This window comes from Lepisosteus oculatus, chromosome 14, assembly GCF_040954835.1.
Source record: "Lepisosteus oculatus isolate fLepOcu1 chromosome 14, fLepOcu1.hap2, whole genome shotgun sequence".
Classification (NCBI taxonomy): domain Eukaryota; kingdom Metazoa; phylum Chordata; class Actinopteri; order Semionotiformes; family Lepisosteidae; genus Lepisosteus; species Lepisosteus oculatus.
In genome coordinates, this window is record NC_090709.1 from 40092865 (window position 1) to 40120043 (window position 27179).

General features: G+C 52.4%; 3 protein-coding genes and 2 non-coding genes across 6 annotated transcripts in view; 1 reads left to right on the forward strand and 4 right to left on the reverse strand.

Moving 5' to 3' along the window:
* The first annotated feature begins 1045 nt into the window (after positions 1-1045).
* The window catches only part of LOC107076046 (uncharacterized), a 64937-nt gene continuing 38803 nt past the window's right edge, over positions 1046-27179 (forward strand). The window contains exons 1-6 of one of the 2 annotated variants that reach the window (XM_069198737.1): positions 1051-1254; positions 4803-4854; positions 5449-5781; positions 5994-6272; positions 6364-6648; positions 6769-8250. In XM_069198737.1, coding sequence (XP_069054838.1) covers positions 4812-4854; positions 5449-5781; positions 5994-6272; positions 6364-6648; positions 6769-7061 — 1233 coding nt within the window. In that variant the 5' untranslated portion in view covers positions 1051-1254; positions 4803-4811 and the 3' untranslated portion in view covers positions 7062-8250. Of the gene's footprint in view, positions 1255-4802; positions 4855-5448; positions 5782-5993; positions 6273-6363; positions 6649-6768; positions 8251-27179 lie in introns of those variants that run through there. The other variant, XM_069198736.1, reaches the window with a different exon arrangement.
* Positions 9359-16073, reverse strand: rps5 (ribosomal protein S5). The gene is made up of 6 exons (XM_069198738.1): positions 15965-16073; positions 14268-14373; positions 13009-13218; positions 11729-11857; positions 11434-11532; positions 9359-9525 (listed from the first exon to the last, which is right to left on the reverse strand). The coding sequence occupies exons 2-6, from the start codon at positions 14370-14372 to the stop codon at positions 9457-9459; spliced, it is 612 nt and encodes a 203-aa protein (XP_069054839.1). The 5' UTR covers position 14373; positions 15965-16073; the 3' UTR covers positions 9359-9456.
* On the reverse strand, positions 11932-12065 carry LOC138243909 (small nucleolar RNA SNORA3/SNORA45 family). Its single transcript, XR_011192525.1, has one exon. It is a non-coding gene; the product is annotated as a small nucleolar RNA SNORA3/SNORA45 family (small nucleolar RNA).
* LOC138243910 (small nucleolar RNA SNORA3/SNORA45 family) lies at positions 13682-13815 on the reverse strand. The gene has a single exon (XR_011192526.1). It is a non-coding gene; the product is annotated as a small nucleolar RNA SNORA3/SNORA45 family (small nucleolar RNA).
* Positions 17605-26983, reverse strand: tektl1 (tektin like 1). Its single transcript, XM_069198942.1, has 9 exons — positions 25369-26983; positions 23271-23743; positions 22559-22573; positions 21358-21706; positions 20915-21065; positions 20026-20192; positions 19837-19932; positions 19531-19756; positions 17605-19054 (listed from the first exon to the last, which is right to left on the reverse strand). The coding sequence occupies exons 1-9, from the start codon at positions 25648-25650 to the stop codon at positions 18825-18827; spliced, it is 1989 nt and encodes a 662-aa protein (XP_069055043.1). The 5' UTR covers positions 25651-26983; the 3' UTR covers positions 17605-18824.

The window sequence follows — 27179 nt, forward strand, 5'->3', positions numbered from 1 at the left end:
CCCCTCCCACCGGTTCAAATAGCCCGGCTGTGGGAACAGCTCCTCTGATAGGTTGAGGTCTCTGTCATTCCCAGCGACTTCTGACCAATCAGAACCTTAAACCCGCCCCCCCCATAGCGCGCATGCCTGGTTTATGTTTTGAAACCCTGTTCTCGTAAGAACTTGAGTAACTTGTGAGGAAACACAGAAAAGTAAAAAAAAAGTGTCAAATCGCCCTTTTTCAAACTGTAAACATTCAAATCAGCCTCTGTAGGAGCAGCCGTAGTGAGAAACAACAATAAAATAATACACACGTGCTTTTTTTCTCCACCACGCGGTATTCAAACCTGTATAAATACTGAATAATATTTATAGTGGAAAAACAGTCAATCATTCAAAGTTTATTTCTCAAAGGCACAGCAAGACAGCGTGCCGCAGTGGTTGCTGCCAATGAAATGTCTTTTCTACGAGCTCCCAAAATGAAAACATCACACAGTTAAAGTTACGAAATAAGGTGACATAATAGTAGAGAACAGTGCGATAGAAACGGAACAAGAGAAGCTCAGACAGGGGTCAGTCTACACAGAGCTGCGATGTGTCCAGGGTGTGTGCAGTCCATGGTGTCCCAGTGGTCCAGTTGTGCCCAATACAGTGACAGCTGTCTCCGTGTAGCCAGGGCGGGAGATGAGCTGAAGGAGCCGCAGGCCGGCTGTTCAGCAGTCTGACTGCAGTCTGGCTGTGTCTCTCTTCTGCTGCAGGCAGTATGGAAATAGATCAATGAACTGCAGCAGCAGGAGTCACAGTTGCACTGCAGGGGTTGCTGGGTCGCTGGGTCCAATCCCGGACCCGGGGTGCTGTCTGTGTGGAGTCTGCATGTTCTCGCTGCATGATCGAGTGGGCTCCTTCCGGGGGGGGCGCGCCGGTTTCCTCCCGCAGTCCAGTGAATCCAGGGACCGGGGGGTGTCTCTCTCTCTCTCTCCCCTCCGCCCACTGGTGCTGCGTCAGTGCTTTGTTCCCGCTTTATGATCCGGATTTCATTTCCTCATATTTTCATGTCCTCCCGCCTCGTCAGAACGGAAGAGTCTAGTGAGAGTGAGAGAGAGTGAGAGAGTGAGAGAGTGCGGATCAACTATAAATATCTTAACGCCAGACATGGGGAAACTTCCTCAGTCTTAGTTCTGTTCCTGCGCCGGACACACACGGCCCGCTGGAGGGGTATCGGTGCGGGGGTGGGCGCTCGGGTGGGGTGGAGAAGGAGCTGCGTGATCCGGGCAGGTGAGTGTTTGGGGGTCGCCCGAACGCGCGTGTGTGTGTGTGTGCGTGTGTGTGTGTGTGTCTCACGAACCCGCAGCTGTGGAGAGAGAGAAAAACTGTGACTGCGAGAGAGATACTGTCTCCCAGTAATGCTCCATCTGTCTACAATATATGTCAATATTTTATAATATGTCCCTGTTGTAAATGTCTGTAATATGTCTGTAGATTTTATTTTACTTTTATTTTTTGTTTTGTTTAATGTAAATATCATTACTTTCATTTGCTTTGGCAACACTGATTGTACCCATCGGTCATGCTAATAAAGCACCTTGAATTGAAAATTGAATACTCCGGGATTAGAGAACATTCTTCTCCGAATTCAGAAATCTCATCCCAGAGTTCCCACACCTGCCAGAATCACAACGGGTCCCGATCCTACTGGGAGAGGGAGGAGGGTAATAATACAGTGTGTGATCTCCTGTCCCAGCCTGAGGAACAGTGAGCCTGTCTCTCAATAATAATAATACAGTGTGTGATCTCCTGTCCCAGCCCGAGGAACAGACAGTGAGCCTGTCTCTCAATAATAATAATACAGTGTGTGATCTCCTGTCCCAGCCTGAGGATCAGACAGTGAGCCTGTCTCTCAATAATAATAATACAGTGTGTGATCTCCTGTCCCAGCCTGAGGAACAGACAGTGAGCCTGTCTCTCAATAATAATAATACAGTGTGTGATCTCCTGTCCCAGCCTGAGGATCAGACAGTGAGCCTGTCTCTCAATAATAATAATACAGTGTGTGATCTCCTGTCCCAGCCTGAGGAACAGACAGTGAGCCCGTCTCTCAATAATAATAATACAGTGTGTGATCTCCTGTCCCAGCCTGAGGAACAGACAGTGAGCCCGTCTCTCAATAATAATAATACAGTGTGTGATCTCCTGTCCCAGCCTGAGGAACAGACAGTGAGCCCGTCTCTCAATAATAATAATACAGTGTGTGATCTCCTGTCCCAGCCTGAGGAACAGTGAGCCTGTCTCTCAATAATAATAATAATACAGCGTGTGATCTCCTGTCCCAGCCTGAGGAACAGACAGTGAGCCTGTCTCTCAATAATAATAATACAGTGTGTGACCTCCTGTCCCAGCCCGAGGAACAGACAGTGAGCCTGTCTCTCAATAATAATAATACAGTGTGTGACCTCCTGTCCCAGCCTGAGGAACAGACAGTGAGCCTGTCTCTCAATAATAATAATACAGTGTGTGACCTCCTGTCCCAGCCCGAGGAACAGACAGTGAGCCTGTCTCTCAATAATAATAATACAGTGTGTGACCTCCTGTCCCAGCCCGAGGAACAGACAGTGAGCCTGTCTCTCAATAATAATAATACAGTGTGTGATCTCCTGTCCCAGCTCGAGGAACAGACAGTGAGCCCGTCTCTCAATAATAATAATACAGTGTGTGATCTCCTGTCCCAGCCTGAGGAACAGACAGTGAGCCTGTCTCTCAATAATAATAATACAGTGTGTGATCTCCTGTCCCAGCCTGAGGAACAGACAGTGAGTCTGTCTCTCAATAATAATAATACAGTGTGTGATCTCCTGTCCCAGCCTGAGGAACAGACAGTGAGCCCATCTCTCAATAATAATAATACAGTGTGTGATCTCCTGTCCCAGCCTGAGGAACAGACAGTGAGCCTGTCTCTCAATAATAATAATACAGTGTGTGATCTCCTGTCCCAGCCTGAGGAACAGACAGTGAGCCTGTCTCTCAATAATAATAATACAGTGTGTGATCCCCTGCCCCAGCCTGAGGAACAGTGAGCCTGTCTCCCAGTAATGCTCCATCTGTCTACAGTACATGTCAATATTTTAGGATATGTCTTTGTTGTAAATGTCTGTAATATATCTGTAGCTTTTAATGTGTTTTTAGTTTCGTTTCAAGTTAATTTTATTATTTTTATTTGCTTTGGCAACGCTGATTGTACCCATCGGTCACGCTAATAAAGCACCTTGAATTGGATTGGAAATAAAACCCTGTGCAGGCTGGCGCGGTTTCGTTTAGTCTTCCGCGAAAGCGCATGGAACGGCCACGCGGTTCGATCGCCAGTGTTCCCCGCCTGAGCCACGCGTGAACCACGCGTGAAAGTGGGTGCGTTTCCTCGGGGCCCCTGGGACACGCCTGAAGCTGCGGCCACCCAGTGCCCACGGCGGCGACCCCCGGTTGCAATTCCACGCAATTTCATTGCGGAACAAAGACAAAGAGCTTTTTCAACCCGCACAAATTTGAAATCAAAACTCACATGTTAATACCATTTACAGCCACTGGGGGGCATCGTGTGACAGACCACGTGCTGGCGAGCCTGACTTCCGTGTTCTTATAGAGGCGTTTCTCTCTGACGTTGGACATGTGAAAATATCAGGAGCGTCAGTTATTGCTGTCTCGGTCCCGTCCTTCATCGAGACCTGTTTGTTTTCGTCTCCGGCAGAGACCGCGGCAGGTGTCTCGTTTACAAAATCCGGGATTTAGATTTCTGATGTAACGAGTTCAGGCAGATTCTAGTTACAGTTTAACAGCTTCTCCCAGGTCTTCTAGTGCTGCAGACACACACACTGACCCCTCCAGGAGCAGGACTGGACAGCCCTGCTTTAAAGACCCCTGGAGACTCTGCAGACACACACACACTGACCCCTCCAGGACCACGACTGGACAGCCCTGCTTTAAAGACCCCTGGAGATTCTGCAGACACACACACACACACACACACTGACCCCTCCAGGACCAGGACTGGACAGCCCTGCTTTAAAGACCCCTGGAGATTCTGCAGACACACACACACTGACCCCTCCAGGACCAGGACTGGACAGCCCTGCTTTAAAGACCCCTGGAGACTGTGCAGACACACACACACTGACCCCTCCAGCACCAGGACTGGACAGCCCTGCTTTAAAGACCCCTGGAGACTCTGCAGACACACACACACTGACCCCTCCAGGACCAGGACTGGACAGCCCTGCTTTAAAGACCCCTGGAGACTCTGCAGACACACACACACTGACCCCTCCAGCACCAGGACTGGACAGCCCTGCTTTAAAGACCCCTGGAGACTCTGCAGACACACACACACACACACTGACCCCTCCAGGACCAGGACTGGACAGCCCTCTTTAAAGACCCCTGGAGACTCTGCAGACACACACACACTGACCCCTCCAGCACCAGGACTGGACAGCCCTGCTTTAAAGACCCCTGGAGACTCTGCAGACACACACACACACACACTGACCCCTCCAGGACCAGGACTGGACAGCCCTCTTTAAAGACCCCTGGAGACTCTGCAGACACACACACACTGACCCCTCCAGGACCAGGACTGGACAGCCCTGCTTTAAAGACCCCTGGAGACTCTGCAGACACACACACACTGACCCCTCCAGGACCAGGACTGGACAGCCCTGCTGTTTCTGAAATGCCTGATCTATGATTGAGCCTGTTCTAAAAGTGAGTGAGTCTTATTCATGTGTTCCTTGTTATAGCGACTGTTTCTGTATTTGCTGTGCTGTGTCTCTCTGCAGAGTCCCAGTATGATGCCCTGGGCTGTCTTCGCTGGGATCTTCTTCAATGGAGGTGAGAGCTCAAGACATTTTTTGATAATTCCATTCTTTTTAGAGAGGTGAAAGTAAAAAGAACTACAGTAAATATTCAACATGCAGATAACAACCAACATTTTCTTCATTTAACGTCTAATGCCTGCGTTTAATCCTTATACCCGATTGAGGTGTCATTTTCCGTCTTTTTAGTTTCTAAACACTATGAACTGTGCTCCTGCCAAAATAGATCAGTATTTCTCACATAAATCGGTATTTGTTCTTATTGGAAATCCGGCAACTTTCTCAGTAAGGAAAAGTTTGATCACAGTAATATTAACATCCGGTACATGTTTGTTTCACTGTGTTGTGGAGCTTGGTGAAGATTGAATATCCTGTGTTCATCATGCAAAGAATGTGCTCAGGGCACAGTGCTGCTTCAATCTGTGACCAGATCTATTGATTACAGTCGGGGTGTCGTAGACCGATGCTCGCTGCGTCTGAGTTTCTCCTGCGTGTGTCTGTAAGGGTGCTGTCCTGCGTCTCTTTCTCGGTGTCGCTGGGAGGCAGTGGCTGATTGGGTAGAAAAACCTGTATCTTTGTGTGTCCGTGACGGCGCTGCTGTCTCCCTCAGTCTGCCCAGGTCCTGTCTCGGTGTCGGTGAGGTTTGGGGACTCTGTCTCTCTGCCCTGCGACGGATCAGCCTACAGGGGGACCCCAGAAGATCGGATCTACCTGAGGTGGAAGACTCCACAGCTCCTCGTCTATGAGTTGAGCAGAGGACACCTCTACACTGGCCCGGGGTTCGAGAACAGAGCTGAGGTGTCCCGAGAGAAGATCAGAGAAGGAAACTTCTCCCTGACTCTTCATCACCCTTCCTTCTCTGATGAAGATGTCTATGAGTGCGCGTTCAAGAAGGAAATCAACAACCTGATGATTTTGGGAAGCATCAGGCTGAATGTCACAGGTACAAACTGTATTTCTTTTGTCACAGGTGTCAGAAACACGATGAAAACACAAGGTGTGGAGATCCAGTTCTCCTCTTTCATCTTGTGAAGAATATTCTTGTGTGTCATGTTGCTGTACCCTGTGATCTAGCCTGACAACACAAACAGTAGAGATATTGACCAGTGTGTAAAGGTCTGTACAATCATGTCCTTACCCTTCTGTTTCTCTCAGCTCGATCAGAAGTCCTCACCCTGCTGTCCGGAGACAGTCTGACTCTCCCTCTCCACACTGCTGAGCCAGTGGAGGTGATGTTTGATCCTGGAGGATCTGCCCAGTCTCCCGCAGTCTTACTGAGCAGCGCAGGGCTCCCTGGCCCCGGGTACGAGCAGAGAGTGTGGGTGCGGGACGGCTCTCTGACACTGCGCTCCCTCACACCAGCTGATCAGGGGAGCTACACAGTGAGGGACCTTCAGGGAAACACCATCAGCACTGCGATCGTCACTGTGGAGGGTGAGCAGGTCTACAGCAGGGGGACTAGAGGGGTCTCCACTCCTGACAGAGGGGGGTTCTTATATCGCTCTCTGTCCTGATTGTCTTCCAGCTCGCAGAGACAATGTCACCCTGAAGACTGGAGCCTCTCTGTCTGTCCCCCTGTTCACTGGAGAGCCGGTGGAGGTGCTGTTTGACCCTGTAGGCTCAGGGGACTGGACCTCAGTGTGTTCTGTCCAGAACAGCACAGCCAGCTGTGTCCCCCAGTACAGAGACAGAGTGTCAGTGGACAATCAGGAGCTCAGGCTGCAGGAGCTGAGGGCGTCTGATCAGGGGAGCTACACAGTGAGGGACCTTCAGGGAAACACCATCAGCACTGCGATCGTCACTGTGGAGGGTGAGTGCAGGTCTCGGGGGTCCGCCCTGTGCACCGTCGTCGCCACAGACGCGACAGCGGTTTCCTCCCTGACATCACGGTGGATTACGGTGTTTGTGTGCGTGTGCCCCTCTTCGACAGAGCCCCTTGGTGGTGGAATCGCTGTCGTGTGCGGAGCGGCGGCGGGGGTCCTTCTGGTTGTCGTGGCTACGGTGGCCGTGGCGAGGAGGTGGACGCGGAGAGAGGCCGACACCAGGGGGCGCCGCTGGTGCAGGACGAGGCGCGTCCGCGGAGATTCGGCAGCCGAGAGCGCGGGACCTCTGGTGGCGACTAACGGTGCTGAACTGCCCGGCCCCCGCCCTGCTCTCCTCCTCTGTAAGGAGCGGCTCATGACTGGATTCTGCAGGACGGTCCCTGGGTCTGTCCCCGCATGACGAGCGCCGGGATTCACACCCTGAAGACAGCCTGAGCAGGACTGTGAGCAGGGGAGCCACACACACACACCCTGAAGACAGCCTGAGCAGGGGAGCCACACACACACACCCTGAAGACAGCCTGAGCAGGGGAGCCACACACACACACCCTGAAGACAGCCTGAGCAGGACTGGGAGCAGGGGAGCCACACACACACACCCTGAAGACAGCCTGAGCAGGACTGTGAGCAGGGGAGCCACATACACACACCCTGAAGACAGCCTGAGCAGGACTGGGAGCAGGGGAGCCACACACACACACCCTGAAGACAGCCTGAGCAGGACTGGGAGCAGGGTAGGTAGACACACACACACACCCTGAAGACAGCCTGAGCAGGACTGGGAGCAGGGGAGCCACACACACACACCCTGAAGACAGCCTGAGCAGGACTGGGAGCAGGGTAGGTAGACACACACACACACCCTGAAGACAGCCTGAGCAGGCCTGGGAGCAGGGGACACACACACACACACACACACAGCGGGAGACCAGTATCATCACCGACGGGAACAGGACCAGCGACTTCCAGCTCGTCCCCCTCAGAGTGCTGGTGGGGGCTGCCTGGACTCTGCGAGCACCAGAACTAAATCATTTTATATCTGTTAACCTGCTTGATTTGAGAACTGATTGTAGATTTATTTTCTGTTATAAAAATAATAATAACGCCTCGCACGTCTAGAGCTCTTCTCTGGACCCTCCACTCCGGGCTCTTCCCAGGTCATGGGGATCCCCTCCACCCCCACCAGTGTGCAGCCCCACCTGGATGATGCTCCAGTCCTCTCACACACAGCAGCTCTCAGTGGGGAGGAGAGCAGAGGGATTAATATTTACAATTTTTTGTATTTAATTATATATATATATTTGCATTCTCGTTATACAGGCATGTCTGTTCTTCAGTATTGGGCTCATGTGTGAAAGGAGTGTTGTCTGTTTCACCTGCCTGCAAAGCACAATCCCCATCTGGGCCCATGAAGTTAGAAAGTCTCAGGGCAGAGCTGTCCTGACCACAAGGGGGCAGCAGAGAGCCGGGGCTCAGTGGAGCCGAGAGAGTTTATTTCTGTTTTGTTCCATGTTAACTTAATTATTTTATGTGCTTTGGCAACACTGATCATTCCCATCGGTCAGGTTAATAAAGTAACTTGAATTGAACTGAGTCAGACTGCTGGACATCGTATACAGTTCAGGTGTCAGAATTTTTTTGCAATATTAGGGTTCAACCGGGTTTTCGTGTCTTAGAAGAAAAAGCACAGTCGCTCCCCTCGAATCTGTGACCATCTGAACAGAGACCATCTGTAGCAGAGATAGACTGTACATCGCTTGAAATGCTATATCATGTTTGTGATGAATAAATTAAGGCGAGATTTTATTTTTCCAGTGGAGTGGATGCTCGGATTTAGTGAATGAGAATGTGAACTGTCTGAAGTGTTTTCGATTCTTTATAAACATTTTCGCAGGGGTATGTTTCTGCTCACGTTTAGTGGTTGTGAAGCGCAGATCGCTCAGTTTGTCACGTGAGAAATTTCCAGTCCAGTCTTCACAAAAAAACAATACAGAATTATTTTTATTTTTTTAAGATTAATCAATTTGTCCCAGATTTTTATGCAAGCTAGTCGACACCTAGGACGAGGCCTATCGTACAGGCACTTTGGGCCAACTGATAGGACTAAAAAATGAAAAAGAATGATCTGTGAAAACGGGGAAAAAAACACCTGCTGTTTTTTTTCTTACATTTGTCTGCTGAGTGGACACATTGAGAGACAAGAAACATGACTGTTCACTCTCGATGGGGTGAGCTGCTATCTGCTATGTCCCGTAGCAGAGATAGAACGATATTTAACCCAGATCCTACACCCTCTTACTCTGTAGAGCCAGACACTCTTAACCCTTAAATCTTCGCTTATTAGTGTTAGGAATAGTAATTCAAGCGAAAACAAATCACAGGGGCACAGCCCGGGTTTGAACTCGTGAGTCTACAGTTTTTACCCTCCACACTATAGAGCCACACCCCTTCGCTTCCCACTCCTATTAACTTCTCGATGTGTTACTGTCGATAAGACTTAAACCAAAAGACACGCAGAGCGTTTCGGCAAGATTCAAACCCGCAGCCACCCAGCTCTGGGTCCACAGCCATACCCCAGGTCTCACACCGAAATGGATCTCACATTTGATCCATTTATTAATATTTTTAAAAGTAAAAATTAAATCGAAAGAGCGCACAGGGGCAGCATGGGGAAAAACACCGTCTCAGACACACGAGTACAACAAGAAAAACAGCTTTATTTCTCCTCCAATCCCACGAGCACAGTCGGAGGTGGGGTGGACACAGCCCAGGCCTGTCCTGTCCTGTCCTCCCGGTTAACGGTTGGACTTGGCCACTCTCTCCAGCTCGTCCTTCTTCTTGATGGCGTAGGAGTTGGACGACCCCTGGGGAGACAAGAGAGGGGGACACGATGAGGACGACCGCCAGCTGGGTAAAAAAAAAAACAAGGACACGGCGCTATCCTTCCGGGTAAATTACCGAACAGCTTAAAGATGAACCAGTCGGGAGCGTCTGTGTGTCTCACTGTGAATCGGGAGGCAGGAGGGATCTGCCAATATTTACAATCTGTCTGTACTGTGGAAGGTTCTCTCACTCGCAGCCTGCAGGAACCAGATGTTGCCACAAGAGGGCATCATCCACAACACCTGTTAAGTTCGAGTCCCCTGGGGCGTGTTTGCTGCTGGGCTGCCAGAGAAGAGAGAATCTTCTAATTTGCTTCTAAGGGAAGCTTCACTGTGAATCAGTCTGGCTGCTGCACTGTCACACCTGGAGTGGATCAGACTGCTGCACTGTCACACCTGGAGCGGATCAGACTGCTGCGCACTGGGAGTCTGACTGACAGCACTGTCACACCTGGAGCGGATCAGACTGCTGCGCACTGGGAGACTGAGTGACAGCACTGTCACACCTGGAGCGGATCAGACTGCTGCGCACTGGGAGTCTGACTGACAGCACTGTCACACCTGGAGCGGATCAGACTGCTGCGCACTGGGAGTCTGACTGACAGCACTGTCACACCTGGAGCGGATCAGACTGCTGCGCACTGGGAGTTTGACTGACAGCACTGTCACACCTGGAGTGGATCAGACTGCTGCACACTGGGAGTCTGACTGACAGCACTGTCACACCTGAAGCGGATCAGACTGCTGCGCTCTGGGAGTCTGACTGACAGCACTGTCACACCTGGAGCGGATCAGACTGCTGCGCACTGGGAGTCTGACAGCACTGTCACACCTGGAGCGGATCAGACTGTTGCGCACTGGGAGTCTGACTGACAGCACTGTCACACCTGGAGAGGATCAGACTGCTGCGCACTGGGAGTCTGACTGACAGCACTGTCACACCTGGAGCGGATCAGACTGCTGCGCACTGGGAGTCTGACTGACAGCACTGTCACACCTGGAGCGGATCAGACTGCTGCGCACTGGGAGTCTGACTGACAGCACTGTCACACCTGGAGCGGATCAGACTGCTGCGCACTGGGAGTCTGACTGACAGCACTGTCACACCTGGAGCGGATCAGACTGCTGCGCTCTGGGAGTCTGACTGACAGCACTGTCACACCTGGAGCGGATCAGACTGCTGCACACTGGGAGTCTGACTGACAGCACTGTCACACCTGGAGCGGATCAGACTGCTGCGCACTGGGAGTCTGACTGACAGCACTGTCACACCTGGAGCGGATCAGACTGCTGCGCACTGGGAGTCTGACTGACAGCACTGTCACACCTGGAGCGGATCAGACTGCTGCACACTGGGAGTCTGACTGACAGCACTGTCACACCTGGAGCGGATCAGACTGCTGCGCACTGGGAGTCTTGACAGCACTGTCACACCTGGAGCGGATCAGACTGCTGCGCACTGGGAGTCTGACTGACAGCACTGTCACACCTGGAGCGGATCAGGCTGCTGCGCACTGGGAGTCTGACAGCAGTGTCACACCTGGAGCAGATCAGACTGCTGCGCACTGGGAGATTGACTGACAGCACTGTCACACCTGGAGCGGATCAGACTGCTGCACTGTCACACCTGGAGCGGATCAGACTGCTGCGCACTGGGAGTCTGATGGAAAGTCAGGCCATTATCAATGGGTAAAGGTCACAGCCCTACAAAGCTGTAGGGAGAGACTCCCAAAGTTGTCCTGTTCACCGCAAAGCATACTGGGACACGAGTTTGGATCTGCGGTGCATGAGAACTGACCGCACAGCCAGACTGAGGGCAGTCACTCCAGACTCGGACCAGCTCTGATTCCCCCCCCTGCTGACCGCCGGCTAGCCCAGCTCCTGCCTCACCTTGGCTGCGTTGATGAGCTCGTCGGCCAGACACTCCGCGATGGTCTTGATGTTCCTGAAGGCAGCTTCTCTGGCACCAGTACACAGCAACCAGATCGCCTGCAGGAGAGAGAGAGAGAGGGGTTCATACACACACACTGACTGGACACTCCAGTACATGAACACTGCACTGAGAGAGAGAGGGGTTCATACAGACACACTGACTGGACACTCCAGTACATGAACACTGCACTGAGAGAGAGAGGGGTTCACACAGACACCCTGACTGGACACTTTTGCTCATGGTGGTCCTGACCTGGTTGACCCGGCGCAGGGGGGACACATCAACAGCCTGTCTTCTCACAGTTCCAGCTCTGCCGATACGGGTGGAGTCTTCCCTGGGACCACTGTTGATGATCGCGTTGACCAGAACCTGGAGTGGGTTCTGACCGAGAAAGAAAGGGGGTTAATACAAACTGGACACTCCAGTACATCGACAAGGCACTGAGTTTATCGGACAAGTGTCTCTGAGCCGGTGATCAGCTGAGCCCTGAGTTGCTGCAGCCAATGAATAAGCAGAGAAGTTTGATCTGCGAGGACTCTAGCACACCAGGACAATGAGGAGGGTGTCGGGGTGTGACTCTAGTCTCGCTCATTTTTCTGTATTAGGTGGGAGCTCCAGTCCCAGTCCAGTAGAACAGTCTGTTACAATAGGAGCTCCAGTCCCAGTCCAGTAGAACAGTCCTGTTACAACAGGAGCTCCAGTCCCAGTCCAGTAGAACAGTCCTGTTACAACAGGAGCTCCAGTCCCAGTCCAGTAGAACAGTCCTGTTACAACAGGAGCTCCAGTCCCAGTCCAGTAGAACAGTCTGTTACAATAGGAGCTCCAGTCCCAGTCCAGTAGAACAGCCTGTTACAATAGGAGCTCCAGTCCCAGTGCAGTAGAACAGCCTGTTACAATAGGAGCTCCAGTCCCAGTCCAGTAGACCAGTCTGTTACAATAGGAGCTCCAGTCCCAGTGCAGTAGAACAGTCTGTTACAATAGGAGCTCCAGTCCCAGTCCAGTAGAACAGCCTGTTACAATAGGAGCTCCAGTCCCAGTCCAGTAGAACAGTCCTGTTACAACAGGAGCTCCAGTCCCAGTCCAGTAGAACAGTCTGTTACAATAGGAGCTCCAGTCCCAGTCCAGTAGACCAGTCTGTTACAATAGGAGCTCCAGTCCCAGTCCAGTAGAACAGTCTGTTACAATAGGAGCTCCAGTCCCAGTGCAGTAGAACAGCCTGTTACAATAGGAGCTCCAGTCCCAGTCCAGTAGACCAGTCTGTTACAATAGGAGCTCCAGTCCCAGTCCAGTAGAACAGTCTGTTACAATAGGAGCTCCAGTCCCAGTCCAGTAGAGCAGTCTGTTACAATAGGAGCTCCAGTCCCAGTCCAGTAGAACAGTCCTGTTACAACAGGAGCTCCAGTCCCAGTCCAGTAGAACAGTCTGTTACAATAGGAGCTCCAGTTCCAGTGCAGTAGGACAGGTCTCCACAGCGTGTATGTATAGTGTCCAATAAGACTCTACAGGTGTGACAGAGCAGAAGGGGTCAGTACCTCTCCGGTCAGCAGGTGGATGATCTCGAAGGCGTGCTTGACGATCCTGACCGTCATGAGCTTCTTGCCGTTGTTGCGCCCGTGCATCATCATGGAGTTGGTGAGACGCTCCACGATGGGACACTGCGCCTTGCGGAAACGCTTGGCTGCATAGCGCCCCCCAGAGTGAGGAAGGTACTTGGCATACTTCTCTTTAACTGCGATGTAGTCCTGAGACACAGAGAGAGAGGGGTTCACACACACACACACACTGACTGGACACTCCAGTACATGAACACTGCACTGAGAGAGAGAGGGGTTCATACAGACACACTGACTGGACACTCCAGTACATGAACACTGCACTGAGAGAGAGAGGGGTTCACACACACACCCTGACTGGACACTCCAGTACATGAACACTGCACTGAGAGAGAGAGGGGTTCATACAGACACACTGACTGGACACTCCAGTACATGAACACTGCACTGAGAGAGAGAGAGGAGTCCATACACACACACTGACTGGACACTCCAGTACATGAACACTGCACTGAGAGAGAGAGGGGTTCATACACACACACACTGACTGGACACTCCAGTACATGAACACTGCACTGAGAGAGAGAGGGGTTCATACAGACACACTGACTGGACACTCCTGCACATCAACACAGCACTGAGTTTATCGGACTAGTGTCTCTGAGCCGGTGATCAGCTGAGCCCTGAGATGCTGCAGCCAATGAATAAGCAGAGAAGTTTGATCTGCGAGGACTCTAGCACACCAGGACAACGAGGAGGGTGTCGGGGTGTGACTCTAGTCTCGCTCCAGGAGACAGAGAGAGAGAGAAAACGAGAGACCCTGCACACTGGCCCCAGAGCGCAGCAGGACAAACGCACAACACGGGCAGTTCAGGCAGGAAATGAGGTGGGACACTCTCTCAACACAGTGGGAGTCTTTCATTAAAACACCCTCCGTGAAAAGAGATGCCCACTATTACATAAACTCACATTCACATGAAAAGGCAGTTAAGAGTTAACAGGGACCAGGGTGCTGCCCATCTGTCACCACGCTCATCAATAAATCGAATCAATATTAAGAGAAAGCCCCCAGGACGACACCTTGTCCCCTTGCCAACGCCGACGCGTGGGTGGGGAGACCAACCCTTTTGAAGAAACAATTTCTCCATGCCTGGACCGCGATCAAAAACAACGATCTTCAAAACCAGACTGAGAGAAAGGGGCCAGGAGCTCGCCCGAGCCGGGCGGGCCGGGAATACCTGCAGGGAGATGTCGTTGATCTGCACGTCGTCCGTGCTCCACTTCCCGAACAGCTTGATCTCCGGGGTCTCGGCGACAGCGGGTGCGGCTTCCCAATCGGTCATCCTGGCGGGAGAGGAACGGGGGATGAGCACAGCCGCGGGGACCGGGATCGATCCCGCGCCCCAGAACGGCCGGGGAAAAGAAACTCCTCTTCCACCGTGAGGGAGGGAGAGAGAGAGCCGGTCTCCCACGTCTTGATCAATATGAATAATCAGAATCCCCCCACTTCTACAGCGCTCCTCTGGACCCTCCACTCCGAGCTCTTTACATGACAGGTCAGGGGGCTCCCCTCCACCCCCACCCCAGTGTGTACCCCCACCTGGATGAAGCTGCAGTCCGCTCAGCACACAGCAGGGGAGTCAGTGTGCGATTCCTTGCTCTTATATAGCGCCTTTCTGGACCCTCCACTCAGAGCTCTTCCCAGGTCAGGGGGATCCCCTCCAGCCCCCCCAGTGTGCAGCCCCCCACCTGGATGATGCTCCAGTCCGCACAGCACACAGCAGCTCTCAGTGGGGAGGAGAGCAGAGGGATGGAGCCAGTTCAGAGAGGGGGGGTGATTAGGAGGCCATGATGGGTCAAGACCAGGGGGGTATTTGACCAGGACACTGGGGTAACACCCCTACTCTTCTCGAGAGACACCCCGGGATTGTTAATGAGCACAGAGAGTCAGGATTGACGTCTCATCCGAAGGACGGCGCCTGTTTACGATTGCAACCCGCGAGTATCCAGACGGAGGAAAACAAGAGCTCCGATCATCGACAGCTGCAGTTTTCAGTTACGACGCGTCGATCTGGGCTCAGGTCCGAAGTAACCGGACCGCAGGAGACGAAGCGATGAAAACGGGAGAAATACCCCCCCCCCCCACATCCCCAGCTAGAGGTGCAAGGCGTGGACGCGACCCCACACGGGGGAGAAACCCCCCCTTTACAGGCGCACACAGACACGCGTGTCTCGACCCACGAGTCCCTAACTGCGCCCCACGGCGACCACACGTGGAACGGAAACGGCATCTCGTTACATCGGACCCGGGGGTCTGGTCCACCGCAGCCGGTAAACGCAGGACTCCCCCACTAGGCCCCACCGCGGATCCCCGGCCTCGCCGTAGAGCGCGCAGCCGGCGGGCCCGCACCCTTGCCCGGGTGAGGCGCGGGAGAGAGGTCCGCCGACCCCCCAACGCGAATATACACACACGCACAGACCCGAGGCGCCGGCCCCGGCCCAAAAAACACCCAACGTCCACCCACAAAGCCCGCTCTACTGAATATATTTTATTTATCTCCCCCCCAATAAGACAAAAACCCTCTTTAAAACTCTTAGAAACCACGGACGGCCGAGGTGACCCCGGGACTCGGCTTCTGCGTGCATTTCCCGTCTCGCAGCTTATAAAAAGGGTTTAATGTGAGGGGGGTCATTAAACGGCAGAGCCCCGGCCGGGGTCCCCGTCCTGGAGCGCAGCTCTCCTCCGCCTGCGAGCGGAGCCACATGGCTGCCGCACACGGGGCGCATCGGGGAGCCCGAAACAGGACCGAAAACACCCCCCCGAACCCCACACGCTCCCCGGCCCGGCGCACTCCCGTCCCCGACCACCTCCGTGCCGCCCCGGAGCGCCTGGCGGGGGTATTTTCGGCGGAAAAGCCGGGTTGCGGGCACTCACTTCGACTCGGGCCCGTCCGGCTGGGGCGCAGTGTGGCGGCGAAAGAGGAGGCGCAGCGCGCAGGCGCGGCTGATATCCGTGCAGAGGGGAGGGGACTATGGAGGGGGGGGCCGGAAGGAGCCCGCTACCCATAGGGCTCGGCGGCTTGACGTCACTTCCTTGGTGATGGTTGCCCGTGTCTGGGACGCGTTCCTCTTTCCACGCGGCGTATACCCCGTTAAATATTAAGACACTTGCTGTCCATCGATTTAAAAATTAATTTATATAGATGATAAATGTGTGTTTTTTTGTGTGACTTTGGACTGAGTTGCAAACTTATATAAAAAAAGAGACCATATTTGCTTTTGAAGAAAAAAGATGTTGTGTTAAGTTTCAGCCCCCTCGAAAACAATACTAAAATATCATTGGTAATACATTTAATTATTATGATGGCACGTTATTATATACACGAAATGAAGTGGCCTGGGAAGAAACCTATCTCTGAGCGTTTTAAAATGGATGTAAAGGAGTTATCTCCAGGCTATTTCAAATGGTCAAAAACATGAAAGCGCTGCGGACGTTATCTTTATAATTTGAATTTATTTTGTACTATGTACCCCTGGCGATGTTTTTGTCTTGGAATTGTTATATGTACTCTTGCTTGTATTGTAATTATTGTGATTGTTTATGCATAAAAAAAACTTAAAAAACGCGACCTAGACAACTTCTCTCTTTCTTTAACTTTCTTTTTATTTGAACAACAAAAGTAAATACAATACAAACAAGATAACACATAACATATCAATATTAATAACACCGTCACCATAATACTGGACAAACACACTTTACGTAAGAAGTTTGAACGGCGTAAATTAAGATCAGGTCCTTCTCCCTGAATAAGTAAAATAACCCCGAAAACGATAACAAAATAGGATCTAATTTGCATCGTGGAAACGGTATTGCATTACATCACATTCATTCTCAGCCCCCTGTTGTGAACGTTTTTAAAAGCCGTTTTTACATTCGGTAATATACGTGAGAGAACATCTCAGCTCAGCTCTCTCGGGCAGAAACTAGGCTAGTCGCATTTCATTGTAATTAAAAACGTTTTAGGACGGGGGTGTTTTTTTGCTCCCGGTCCAGGAAAAACGAAACACAAAGGCACCCCAAAAAAGAGAGAGAGAACGATTTCCCTGTGATCAAACAGGGTCGTTCTTCAAAACTGAGACGGAGACGGAGACCCCGGTTCGTTTAAAAAGCGAAATATATATATATAAATGTATTTTATTTTTTTTGGGGGGTGGGGAGAGAAGCACTTTGCTGCTATCTTTTCCCGCTCGGGAAGAGGAAGCTACACACGGGTGTCTTTCCCTCTTTCGGCTGGAGTTTTTTGTTTTTTTTTCCCCTTGACCAAATGGTCCTTTTTTTAAAAATAAAAATTCTCCTCTCTCTCAGTTGCAGCTGGCGTGACTGGGATGTTTTGAAGCAGGCAGACTGTAGCCTGATAACCAGGGGTAAAAGCTCTCGGGAGCCGCAGGAGCTGGTGAAGTTCACCGAAACTGATGTGTCGCAGCCGGACAGCTGTAGAATCAGCTGGTAAAACCTCAAAATACCCCCCCACACACACACACACCTGGGTAGAAAACGAGAAGGCCTCGGGGTCAGGTTGGAAACTTTCATGTTTATTAAATTCGGGTAAGTATCGTAACATTTCCACGTAAAAACACCCACACGCACACACACAAACCACCTGAATCAAAACCTAAGATTAAGCACAGGGACTTTTTATCTGAAGACTACCACGCCACGACATCAACTCAGCCTGGCTGGTCTGTACAGGTCTCTACAGCCTCTGGAAGAAGGAAAAGGACGCCCTTTCACGGCTTCAAATGGACCAGAACCTGTTTAGCTCATTTCTGCAAGAGTGGTACTGCAGGTTATCGGTTTAGCTCATCGACTTCAGATCAGCACACAGGCTTTCAGCAGAACTCGAAATTCAAAAGATTTTCTGTTAACATTTTATCGTCATCGGATTACTCGCTCAACTGCAAAATAACACTCTGTCACTCCACCGACTGGACTGGTCTCAGTGTCCACTGTGTCCAGTTCTGTAACCTCACTGACTGGGCTGGTCTCAGTGTCCACTGTGTCCAGTTCTGTACATTGACTGGACTGGTCTCAGTGTCCACTGTGTCCAGTGATGGACTGGTGTCAGTGTCCACTATGTCCAGTTCTGTAACCCCAGTGACTGGACTGGTCTCAGTGTCCACTGTGTCCAGGCCAGCAGCCTCAGTGATTGGACTGGTCTCAGTGTCCACTATGTCCAGTTCTGTAACCCCAGTGACTGGACTGGTCTCAGTGTCCACTGTGTCCAGGCCTGTCCAGTGACTGGACTGGTCTCAGTGTCCACTGTGTCCAGGCCAGCAGCCCCAGTGCCTGGACTGGTCTCAGTGTCCACTGTGTCCAGGTCAGCAGCCCCAGTGACTGGACTGGTCTCAGTGTCCACTGTGTCCAGGCCAGTAGCCTCAGTGACTGGACTGGTCTCAGGGTCCACTGTGTCCAGGCCAGTAGCCCCAGTGACTGGACTGGTCTCTCAGTGTCCACTGTGTCCAGGGCTGTAACCTCACTGACTTAACTGGTGTCAGTGTCCACTGTGTCCAGTGCCTGGACTGGTCTCAGTGTCCACTGTGTCCAGGCCAGCAGCCCCAGTGACTGGACTGGTCTCAGTGTCCACTGTGTCCAGGCCAGCAGCCCCAGTGACTGGACTGGTCTCAGTGTCCACTGTGTCCAGTGACTGGACTGGTCTCTCAGTGTCCACTGTGTCCAGTGCCTGGACTGGTCTCAGTGTCCACGGGCGTACCGAGCTGGGCGGCGGCGGCTCCTAGCACACGCTCGGCGGGAGGCGGGGGGGGGCGCGGGGACACTCGGCGTGGCGCCGGCGCATCCTGAGCACGGCGGAGTCCACCCGGGCGGCGGCCCGCTTGCCGCGCAGGTCCTCGTCCAGCCGCAGGCGGGCCAGCTGCAGCAGGGCCAGGTCGCGGGCCGAGGAGCCCAGGGCGCGCCGCAGGACAGCGCCCCCCTGTGGCCGGGAGAGGAAACGACACCTGGCTACTCCTGCGGTCATTCACACATCCACCACAGGACACACACACACACACACACACCCTGGACAGGACACACACACCCTGGACAGGCACCCGTCCGCCACAGGACACACACACACACCCTGGACAGGACACCCGTCCATCACAGGACACACACACACACCCTGGACAGGACACACACACCCTGGACAGGACACCCATCCACCACAGGACACACACACTCACACACCCTGGACAGGACACCCGTCCACCACAGGACACACACACTCACACACCCTGGACAGGACACCAGTCCATCACAGGACACACACACACACTCACACACCCTGGACAGGACACCAGTCCATCACAGGACACACACACACACTCACACACCCTGGACAGGACACCAGTCCATCACAGGACACACACACACTCACACACCCTGGACAGGACACCAGTCCATCACAGGACACACACACACTCACACACCCTGGACAGGACACCAGTCCATCACAGGACACACACACACACTCACACACCCTGGACAGGACACCAGTCCATCACAGGACGCAGACACCCCCCCGCCTGCGTCTCCTGCAGACCCCTGCATCACCTGGATGAGGGCGCCGGCCTCCGGCAGCTGCGTCCCGGGGTGCCGCTGGTAGACTCTGACCACAGGCCTGTCCAGCCTCTCGCGGGTCAGCAGGTCGGCGCTGGACACGGGGCCCTGCGGACGAGAGGGCCCGGTCAGGACGCCGCGGGGGAGGGGCGCGCTCGCAGGGCGTCCGGCGGCGGGGGGGCACTGACCAGGGCCGAGTCCCGGCTGTGCTGAATCCAGTCCAGCTGCCTCTGCTGCTGGTGCACGGCCTGTCGGGTGGCGGCGGAGCTCAGGGCCAGGCGTTGCTGAAAGGGGGGGGGGGGAGACACGCTGACTTGCTGGACCCTTGACCCCCGACCCTTGACCCCCCACCCCCCACCCCCGCCGAGGTCCCTTACCGACAGAATCACGGTCTCCGCAATCTTCCGGACCAGCCCCTCGCTCACGGATTGGTGGGTGGCCCGTTGCCGGGCGACGGCCTGGCCAATCGCCTGCCGGATCTCCTGCCTCAGCTGCTGTGATTGGCTGAAAGCCGCCTGGGACGATTCCATGACCTCCTTGCACTCTGAGGGCCGGAAAGACGTGGAAACAGAGACAGAGATGGCTACACGTCCTACTGCACTGCGACACATATGCTGGGATTAGAGAAACAGTCTTCCCCGAATTCAGAAACCTCATCCCAGAGTTCCCACCGCTGCCAGAATCCCAACGGGTCCCGATCCTACTGGGAGAGGGAGGAGGGAACTCCGCTGAACTGGCAGCCCAGTGTGTGATCTCCTGTCCCAGCCTGAGGAACAGTGAGCCTGTCTCCCAGTAATGCTCCATCTGTCTACAGTATAAGTCAATATTTTATTATATGTCTTTGTTGTAAATGTCTGTAATATGTCTGTAGATTTTATTTTACTTTTATTTTTGGTTTTGTTTCATATGATTTTTCTTATTTTTATTGGCTTTGGCAACACTGATTGTACCCATCGGTCGTGCTCATGAAGCACCTTGAAAGGAATTGAATTGACTCTTGCTGTAACCTCAGGAGATCCTGCACTGCCCTTTTCCTGTGGTTTTCCAAGGCAGAGAGCACAGAGAGGACGCACCGGGACGGAATGAGGGAGACAGGCGAGGAGAGGTCACGCACGGGGCTTTCTGCTCACATCGTATGTGCAAATGAGCCACATAATATCCGGGCTCCGAGACGGGGTGATAAACTCCCCGATTTGCCTTTTTCGGAGATTAAGTCACCATCTGAACTCCCGAGCGTCTGAGCCGGAGCTCGGGGCGGGACAGAACCTGGAGTGACGGGTCCGGTGGGACTGGTTCCGCAGGGGGACGGTGTGGCGGCGCGTCCGGCCCCGTCAGACCCGGTGTGCGGGATCAGATCCAGGACTCGGGACCTCTCCGCTGCACAGTCCAGCAGCCTCCTACTGCACACACTGAGGGCCTGAACACAGAGGGAGAGAGGGCTGGATACACGCACACTGAGGGCCTGAACACAAAGGGAGAGAGGGGTGGATACACGCACACTGAGGGCCTGAACACAGAGGGAGAGAGGGGTGGATACACGCACACTGAGGGCCTGAACACAGAGGGAGAGAGGGGTTCATACAGACACACTGACTGGACACTCCAGTACATGAACACTGCACTGAGAGAGAGAGGGGTTCATACACACACACTGACTGGACACTCCAGTACAGGTTGGTCAGGCCCTCCTGTACAGTACACACACACACCTGGAGCTGGGTGACGGTGGCCCTCAGCCTGCCCTCCAGCTGGGCCTTCAGCGCGGTCAGCTCTGCCCGCTCCCTGTCCAGCAGCTGGTCCGCTCCGTCTCGGCCCTGCGAGGCACGGCGCCCACTGAGCCCCGCGTCTTGTGGGAGCTGTCGCTCTCGGGCCGCGGGGCTCGGGGGGGTGGTTTCGAGAAGTGATTGACGTTTCGGCGGCGTGCCACTGGACAGTGCCCAACTGTATCGTAGCGAATTGCGCTGCGCTAATGGTACAATATTCCAAACGACATTACTGTAGTGTAGGGAAGTATAATACATTCTACTCTCAAGTCCTGCAGTACACTGTACTGTGCTTTAGTCCTGTACTGTAGTCCTACTACACTGTTCTGTGCTTTAGTCCTGTACTGTAGTCCTACTACACTGTTCTGTGCTTTAGTCCTGTACTGTAGTCCTACTACACTGTACTGTGCTTTAGTCCTGTACTGTAGTCCTACTACACTGTACTGTACTTTACTGTACAATAATGTAGTGTAATGTGCTGCACTGTACTATATTTTTACGTACAGTAATGTAGTTTAGGGTACTATACTATATTCTACTCTACATTACAGTAGTGTACGTTACTGCAGTGTACTGTCTTGCTGTATAGTACTGGAGTGTACTGTACTGTATTACTGTATTCTACTGTAGTATTGTATTACTGTATGACTGTAGTTCTGTATAACTGTGTTATTGTAGTACTGTATTACTCTAGTACTGTAGTACTGTATTCATTACTGTATCAGTGTACACCCATGTCCTGAACCTCAGCGCAAGTGTGTCCCCTGTGTGTCCTGCTTCTGTATAGTAGTGTAGTGTAGTACTGTATTACTGTAGTACTGAGTGACTATATTACTGTATCACTGCAGTACTGTGTTACTGTATGACTATAGTACTGTATGACTGCAGTACTGTATCACTGTGTTACTGTATCACTGCAGTACTGTATCACTGCAGTACTGTATGACTGTATTACTATATGACTGCAGTACTGTATCATCGCAGTACTTTTTGACTATATTACTGTATGACTGCAGTACTGCATGACTGCAGTACTGTATCACTGTGTTACTGTATGACTATATTACTGTATGACTGCAGTACTGGATCCCTGTGTTACTGTATCACTGCAGTACTGTATGACTATAGTACTGTATGACTGCAGTACTGGATCACTGTGTTACTGTATCACCGCAGTACTATATCACTGCAGTACTGTATGACTGCATTACTATATGACTGCAGTACTGTATCACCGCAGTACTTTGTGACTATAGTACTGTGTGACTGTGTTACTGTATGACTGCAGTACTGGATCCCCGTGTTACTGTATGACTGCAGTACTGTATGACTATATTACTGTATGACTGCAGTACTGGATCCCTGTGTTACTGTATGACTGCAGTACTGTATGACTATATTACTCTATGACTGCAGTACTGTAGTACTGTGTTACTGTATCACTATAGTACTGTATGACTGCGGTACTGGATCCCTGTGTTACTGTATCACTGCAGTACTGTATGACTATAGTACTGTATCACTGCAGTCCTGGATCCCTGTGTTACTGTATCACTGCAGTACTGTATCACTGCAGTACTATATCACTGCAGTCCTGGATCCCTGTGGTACTGTATCACTGCAGTCCTGTATGACTATATTACTGTATGACTGTGGTCCTGGATCCCTGTGGTACTGTATCACTGCAGTACTGTATCACTATAGTACTGTATGACTGCAGTCCTGGATCCCTGTGGTACTGTATCACTGCAGTCCTGTATGACTATATTACTGTATGACTGTGGTCCTGGATCCCTGTGGTACTGTATCACTGCAGTACTGTATGACTATAGTACTGTATCACTGCAGTACTGTATGACTATATTACTGTATGACTGCAGTCCTGGATCCCTGTGGTACTGTATCTCTGCGGTCCTGGATCCCTGTGGTACTGTATGACTGCGGTCCTGGATCCCTGTGGTACTGTATGACTGCAGTCCAGGATCCCTGTCCGCCCGTGTGCTGGACGCAGTGCGATGTGTCTCCTGTGTGTCCGGGGTCCAGCTGACCCCACACTCACGGTCTCCGCGCCGGTGGGCCTCAGGCCCCGCCCCTCCACGCAGCGCCGGTTCAGCAGCAGCTCCCGCCGCAGGGAGGACAGCGCCCCCTCCAGGGCCTGCCGGCCGCGCCCCAGCCTCCGCGCCTCGGCCCCCAGCCTGGCCGCCTCGCCCCGCAGCGCCGCCTCCGCCGCCCGCACGCCGCGCATGTGCTCCAGAGCCACGCCCACGCTCCGGCCCGCGCAGCGCTCCCGCAGACAGGCAGGGGGCAGCCGGGGAGAGGGAGAGACTGGACCCTGAGAGAGAGAGAGAGAGGGGTTCATACACACACACTGACTGGACACTCCAGTACATGAACACTGCACTGAGAGAGAGAGGGGTTCACACAGACACACTGACTGGACACTCCAGTACATGAACACTGCACTGAGAGAGAGAGGGGTTCATACAGACACACTGACTGGACACTCCAGTACATGAACACTGCACTGAGAGAGAGAGGGGTTCATACACACACACTGACTGGACACTCCAGTACATGAACACTGCACTGAGAGAGAGAGGGGTTCACACAGACACACTGACTGGACACTCCAGTACATGAACACTGCACTGAGAGAGAGGGGTTCATACACACACACTGACTGGACACTCCAGTACATGAACACTGCACTGAGAGAGAGAGGGGTTCATACAGACACCCTGACTGGACACTCCAGTACATGAACACTGCACTGAGAGAGAGAGAGAGGGGTTCATACAGACACCCTGACTGGACACTCCAGTACATGAACACTGCACTGAGAGAGAGAGAGAGGGGTTCACACAGACACACTGACTGGACACTCCAGTACATGAACACTGCACTGAGAGAGAGAGGGGTTCATACAGACACACTGACTGGACACTCCAGTACATAGACACTGCACTGAGAGAGAGAGGGGTTCATACAGACACACTGACTGGACACTCCAGTACATAGACACTGCACTGAGAGAGAGAGGGGTTCACACACACACACTGACTGGACACTCCAGGACATGAACACTGCACTGAGAGAGAGAGGGGTTCACACAGACACACTGACTGGACACTCCAGGACATGAACACTGCACTGAGAGAGAGAGGGGTTCATACACACACACTGACTGGACACTCCAGTACATGAACACTGCACTGAGAGAGAGAGGGGTTCACACAGACACACTGACTGGACACTCCAGTACATTAACACTGCACTGAGAGAGAGAGGGGTTCATACAGACACACTGACTGGACACTCCAGGACATGAACACTGCACTGAGAGAGAGAGGGGTTCATACACACACACTGACTGGACACTCCAGTACATGAACACTGCACTGAGAGAGAGAGGGGTTCATACACACACACTGACTGGACACTCCAGTACATGAACACTGCACTGAGAGAGAGAGGGGTTCATACAGACACACTGACTGGACACTCCAGTACATGAACACTGCACTGAGAGAGAGAGGGGTTCATACACACACACTGACTGGACACTCCAGTACATGAACACTGCACTGAGAGAGAGAGGGGTTCATACACACACCCTGACTGGACACTCCAGTACATGAACACTGCACTGAGAGAGAGAGGGGTTCATACACACACACTGACTGGACACTCCAGTACATGAACACTGCACTGAGAGAGAGAGGGGTTCATACAGACACACTGACTGGACACTCCAGTACATGAACACTGCACTGAGAGAGAGAGGGGTTCATACACACACACTGACTGGACACTCCAGTACATGAACACTGCACTGAGAGAGAGAGGGGTTCATACACACACACTGACTGGACACTCCAGTACATGAACACTGCACTGAGAGAGAGAGGGGTTCACACACACACACTGACTGGACACTCCAGGAGTTGAGAGACTCACCAGGGTGTCCGCGGACACAGGCCTGACTTTCTTCACATCCTGCTGATCCACGGACCCCGCCGCCTCCTCGCCCGGACCGGGACCGGCCTCTCTGGACCCGGCGGTCCGGGGCGGCGGCGTGCCGGGCTGGGCGGCACCGCGGGACCGGGCCGAGCCGGCTCTGTCGGGCCCCCGGGAGAGACGCACCAAGCGCTCGGCCAGGCGGATGGACCGGACCGTGCTCTCCCGCCAGGACTCCGGCCCGATGGTCTCCGTGGCCGGAGGGGCGGACTGGACTCGCATGCCTTTCTGATCAGTAATCGATAATCGATAATCAAGATCGATCTGGACGGAACAATTAGGGCAATGTACTGAAGGAGCAGCGGCTGCACAAGCCGAAACGGTGCAGTTGATTAACAGGAGTGTCGTCTCCCACGAGTGACCGCGGAACAGCCGCGGAAAACAATTTAACAATTTTAATTCGCAATCCCGTCTCTCCGAAGAGCCCTCTGACTTAAAAAGCCGGGAGGGCCGTCCGTACTTAAAAAAAATAACCCAAAACAAACCAACACAAAATACCTGTGGATAATTATCACCAGAAAATAATTTTAAAAAAAAAAGGGTTTACGGGCGTATAAAGTTCGTGTTTATAAATGCGCTCCTCTCCCCCTCGCGCGGTGTTCGCCGCCGTCGCCCGAGCAACCGTTGCCGGGCAACAAGGGGAGAGAGGGAAGGGGGCAAACACGGAAGAGGCTCCTATTGGCCGGTTTGCGGTCATGTGACGAGGGCGAAGCCGAACCGCGGGACTTGTTTTCCGTCCCGACAGTCATTGAGCATCAAGTAACACAAAGGAGAACTTACCCACGGAGGTGAACAACAACAACAACAACAACAACAAAAGGCACAAAACAATATGCAGTGCAGTAAGGTACAGCACAGACAAGTTCAGTACAGTAGAGTGCCGTTTGGTCCAGTACAATGTAGTACGGTACAGTTCAGAAAAGTGCGGTACAGTACAGAACTGTTCAGTACAGTAAAGTTCAGTAAAGTATATGTAGTACAGGACACAGTGCAGTACTGCAGTGTTCAGTACAGTATTTTACAGTAGGATTCAGTATAACACATGGTATAGTAGTACCCAGTGCAGTACAGTAGTGTTCAGTACAGTAAGGTTCAGTACAGTGCAGTATAGCGCAGTATAGCGCTTTACTGTGTTCAGCACAGTAAAGTTCAGTATAGTGCAGTACAGTTCAGTATAGTATGTACTGTAGTACACAGTGCAGTACAGTACTGTTCAGCACAGTAAAGTTCAGTACAGTGCAGTATAGCGCAGTACAGTTTAGTATAGTATGTACTGTAGTACCCAGTGCAGTACAGTACTGTTCAGTACAGTACAGTGCAGTATAGCGCAGTACAGTTCAGTATAGTATGTACTGTAGTACCCAGTGCAGTACAGTACTGTTCAGCACAGTACAGTGCAGTATAGCGCAGTACAGTTCAGTATAGTATGTACTGTAGTACCCAGTGCAGTACAGTACTGTTCAGCACAGTACAGTGCAGTACAGTGCAGTATAGCGCAGTACAGTTCAGTATAGTATGTACTGTAGTACACAGTGCAGTACAGTACTGTTCAGCACAGTACAGTGCAGCATAGCGCAGTACAGTTCAGTATAGTATGTACTGTAGTACCCAGTGCAGTACAGTACTGTTCAGCACAGTACAGTGCAGTATAGTGCAGTACAGTTCAGTATAGTATGTACTGTAGTACCCAGTGCAGTACAGTACTGTTCAGCACAGTACAGTGCAGTATAGCGCAGTACAGTTCAGTATAG

Coding starts and splice junctions, on each gene's coding strand:
- tektl1 (XM_069198942.1), bottom strand. CDS start 25,650: ATGCGAGTCCAGTCCGCCCCTCCGGCCACGGAGACCATCGGGCCGGAG. Junction 21,066..21,357: donor CCACCGTCACCCAGCTCCAG/GTGTGTGTGTGT, acceptor CTCTGTGTTCAG/GCCCTCAGTGTGTGCAGTAG. Junction 19,055..19,530: donor GTGTCCTGTGATGGACTGGT/GTCCTGTCCAGG, acceptor TGACCGCAGGAG/TAGCCAGGTGTCGTTTCCTC.
- rps5 (XM_069198738.1), bottom strand. CDS start 14,372: ATGACCGATTGGGAAGCCGCACCCGCTGTCGCCGAGACCCCGGAGATC. Junction 13,219..14,267: donor TCAACGACATCTCCCTGCAG/GTATTCCCGGCC, acceptor TCTGTGTCTCAG/GACTACATCGCAGTTAAAGA. Junction 9,526..11,433: donor AGCTCATCAACGCAGCCAAG/GTGAGGCAGGAG, acceptor TTGTCTCCCCAG/GGGTCGTCCAACTCCTACGC.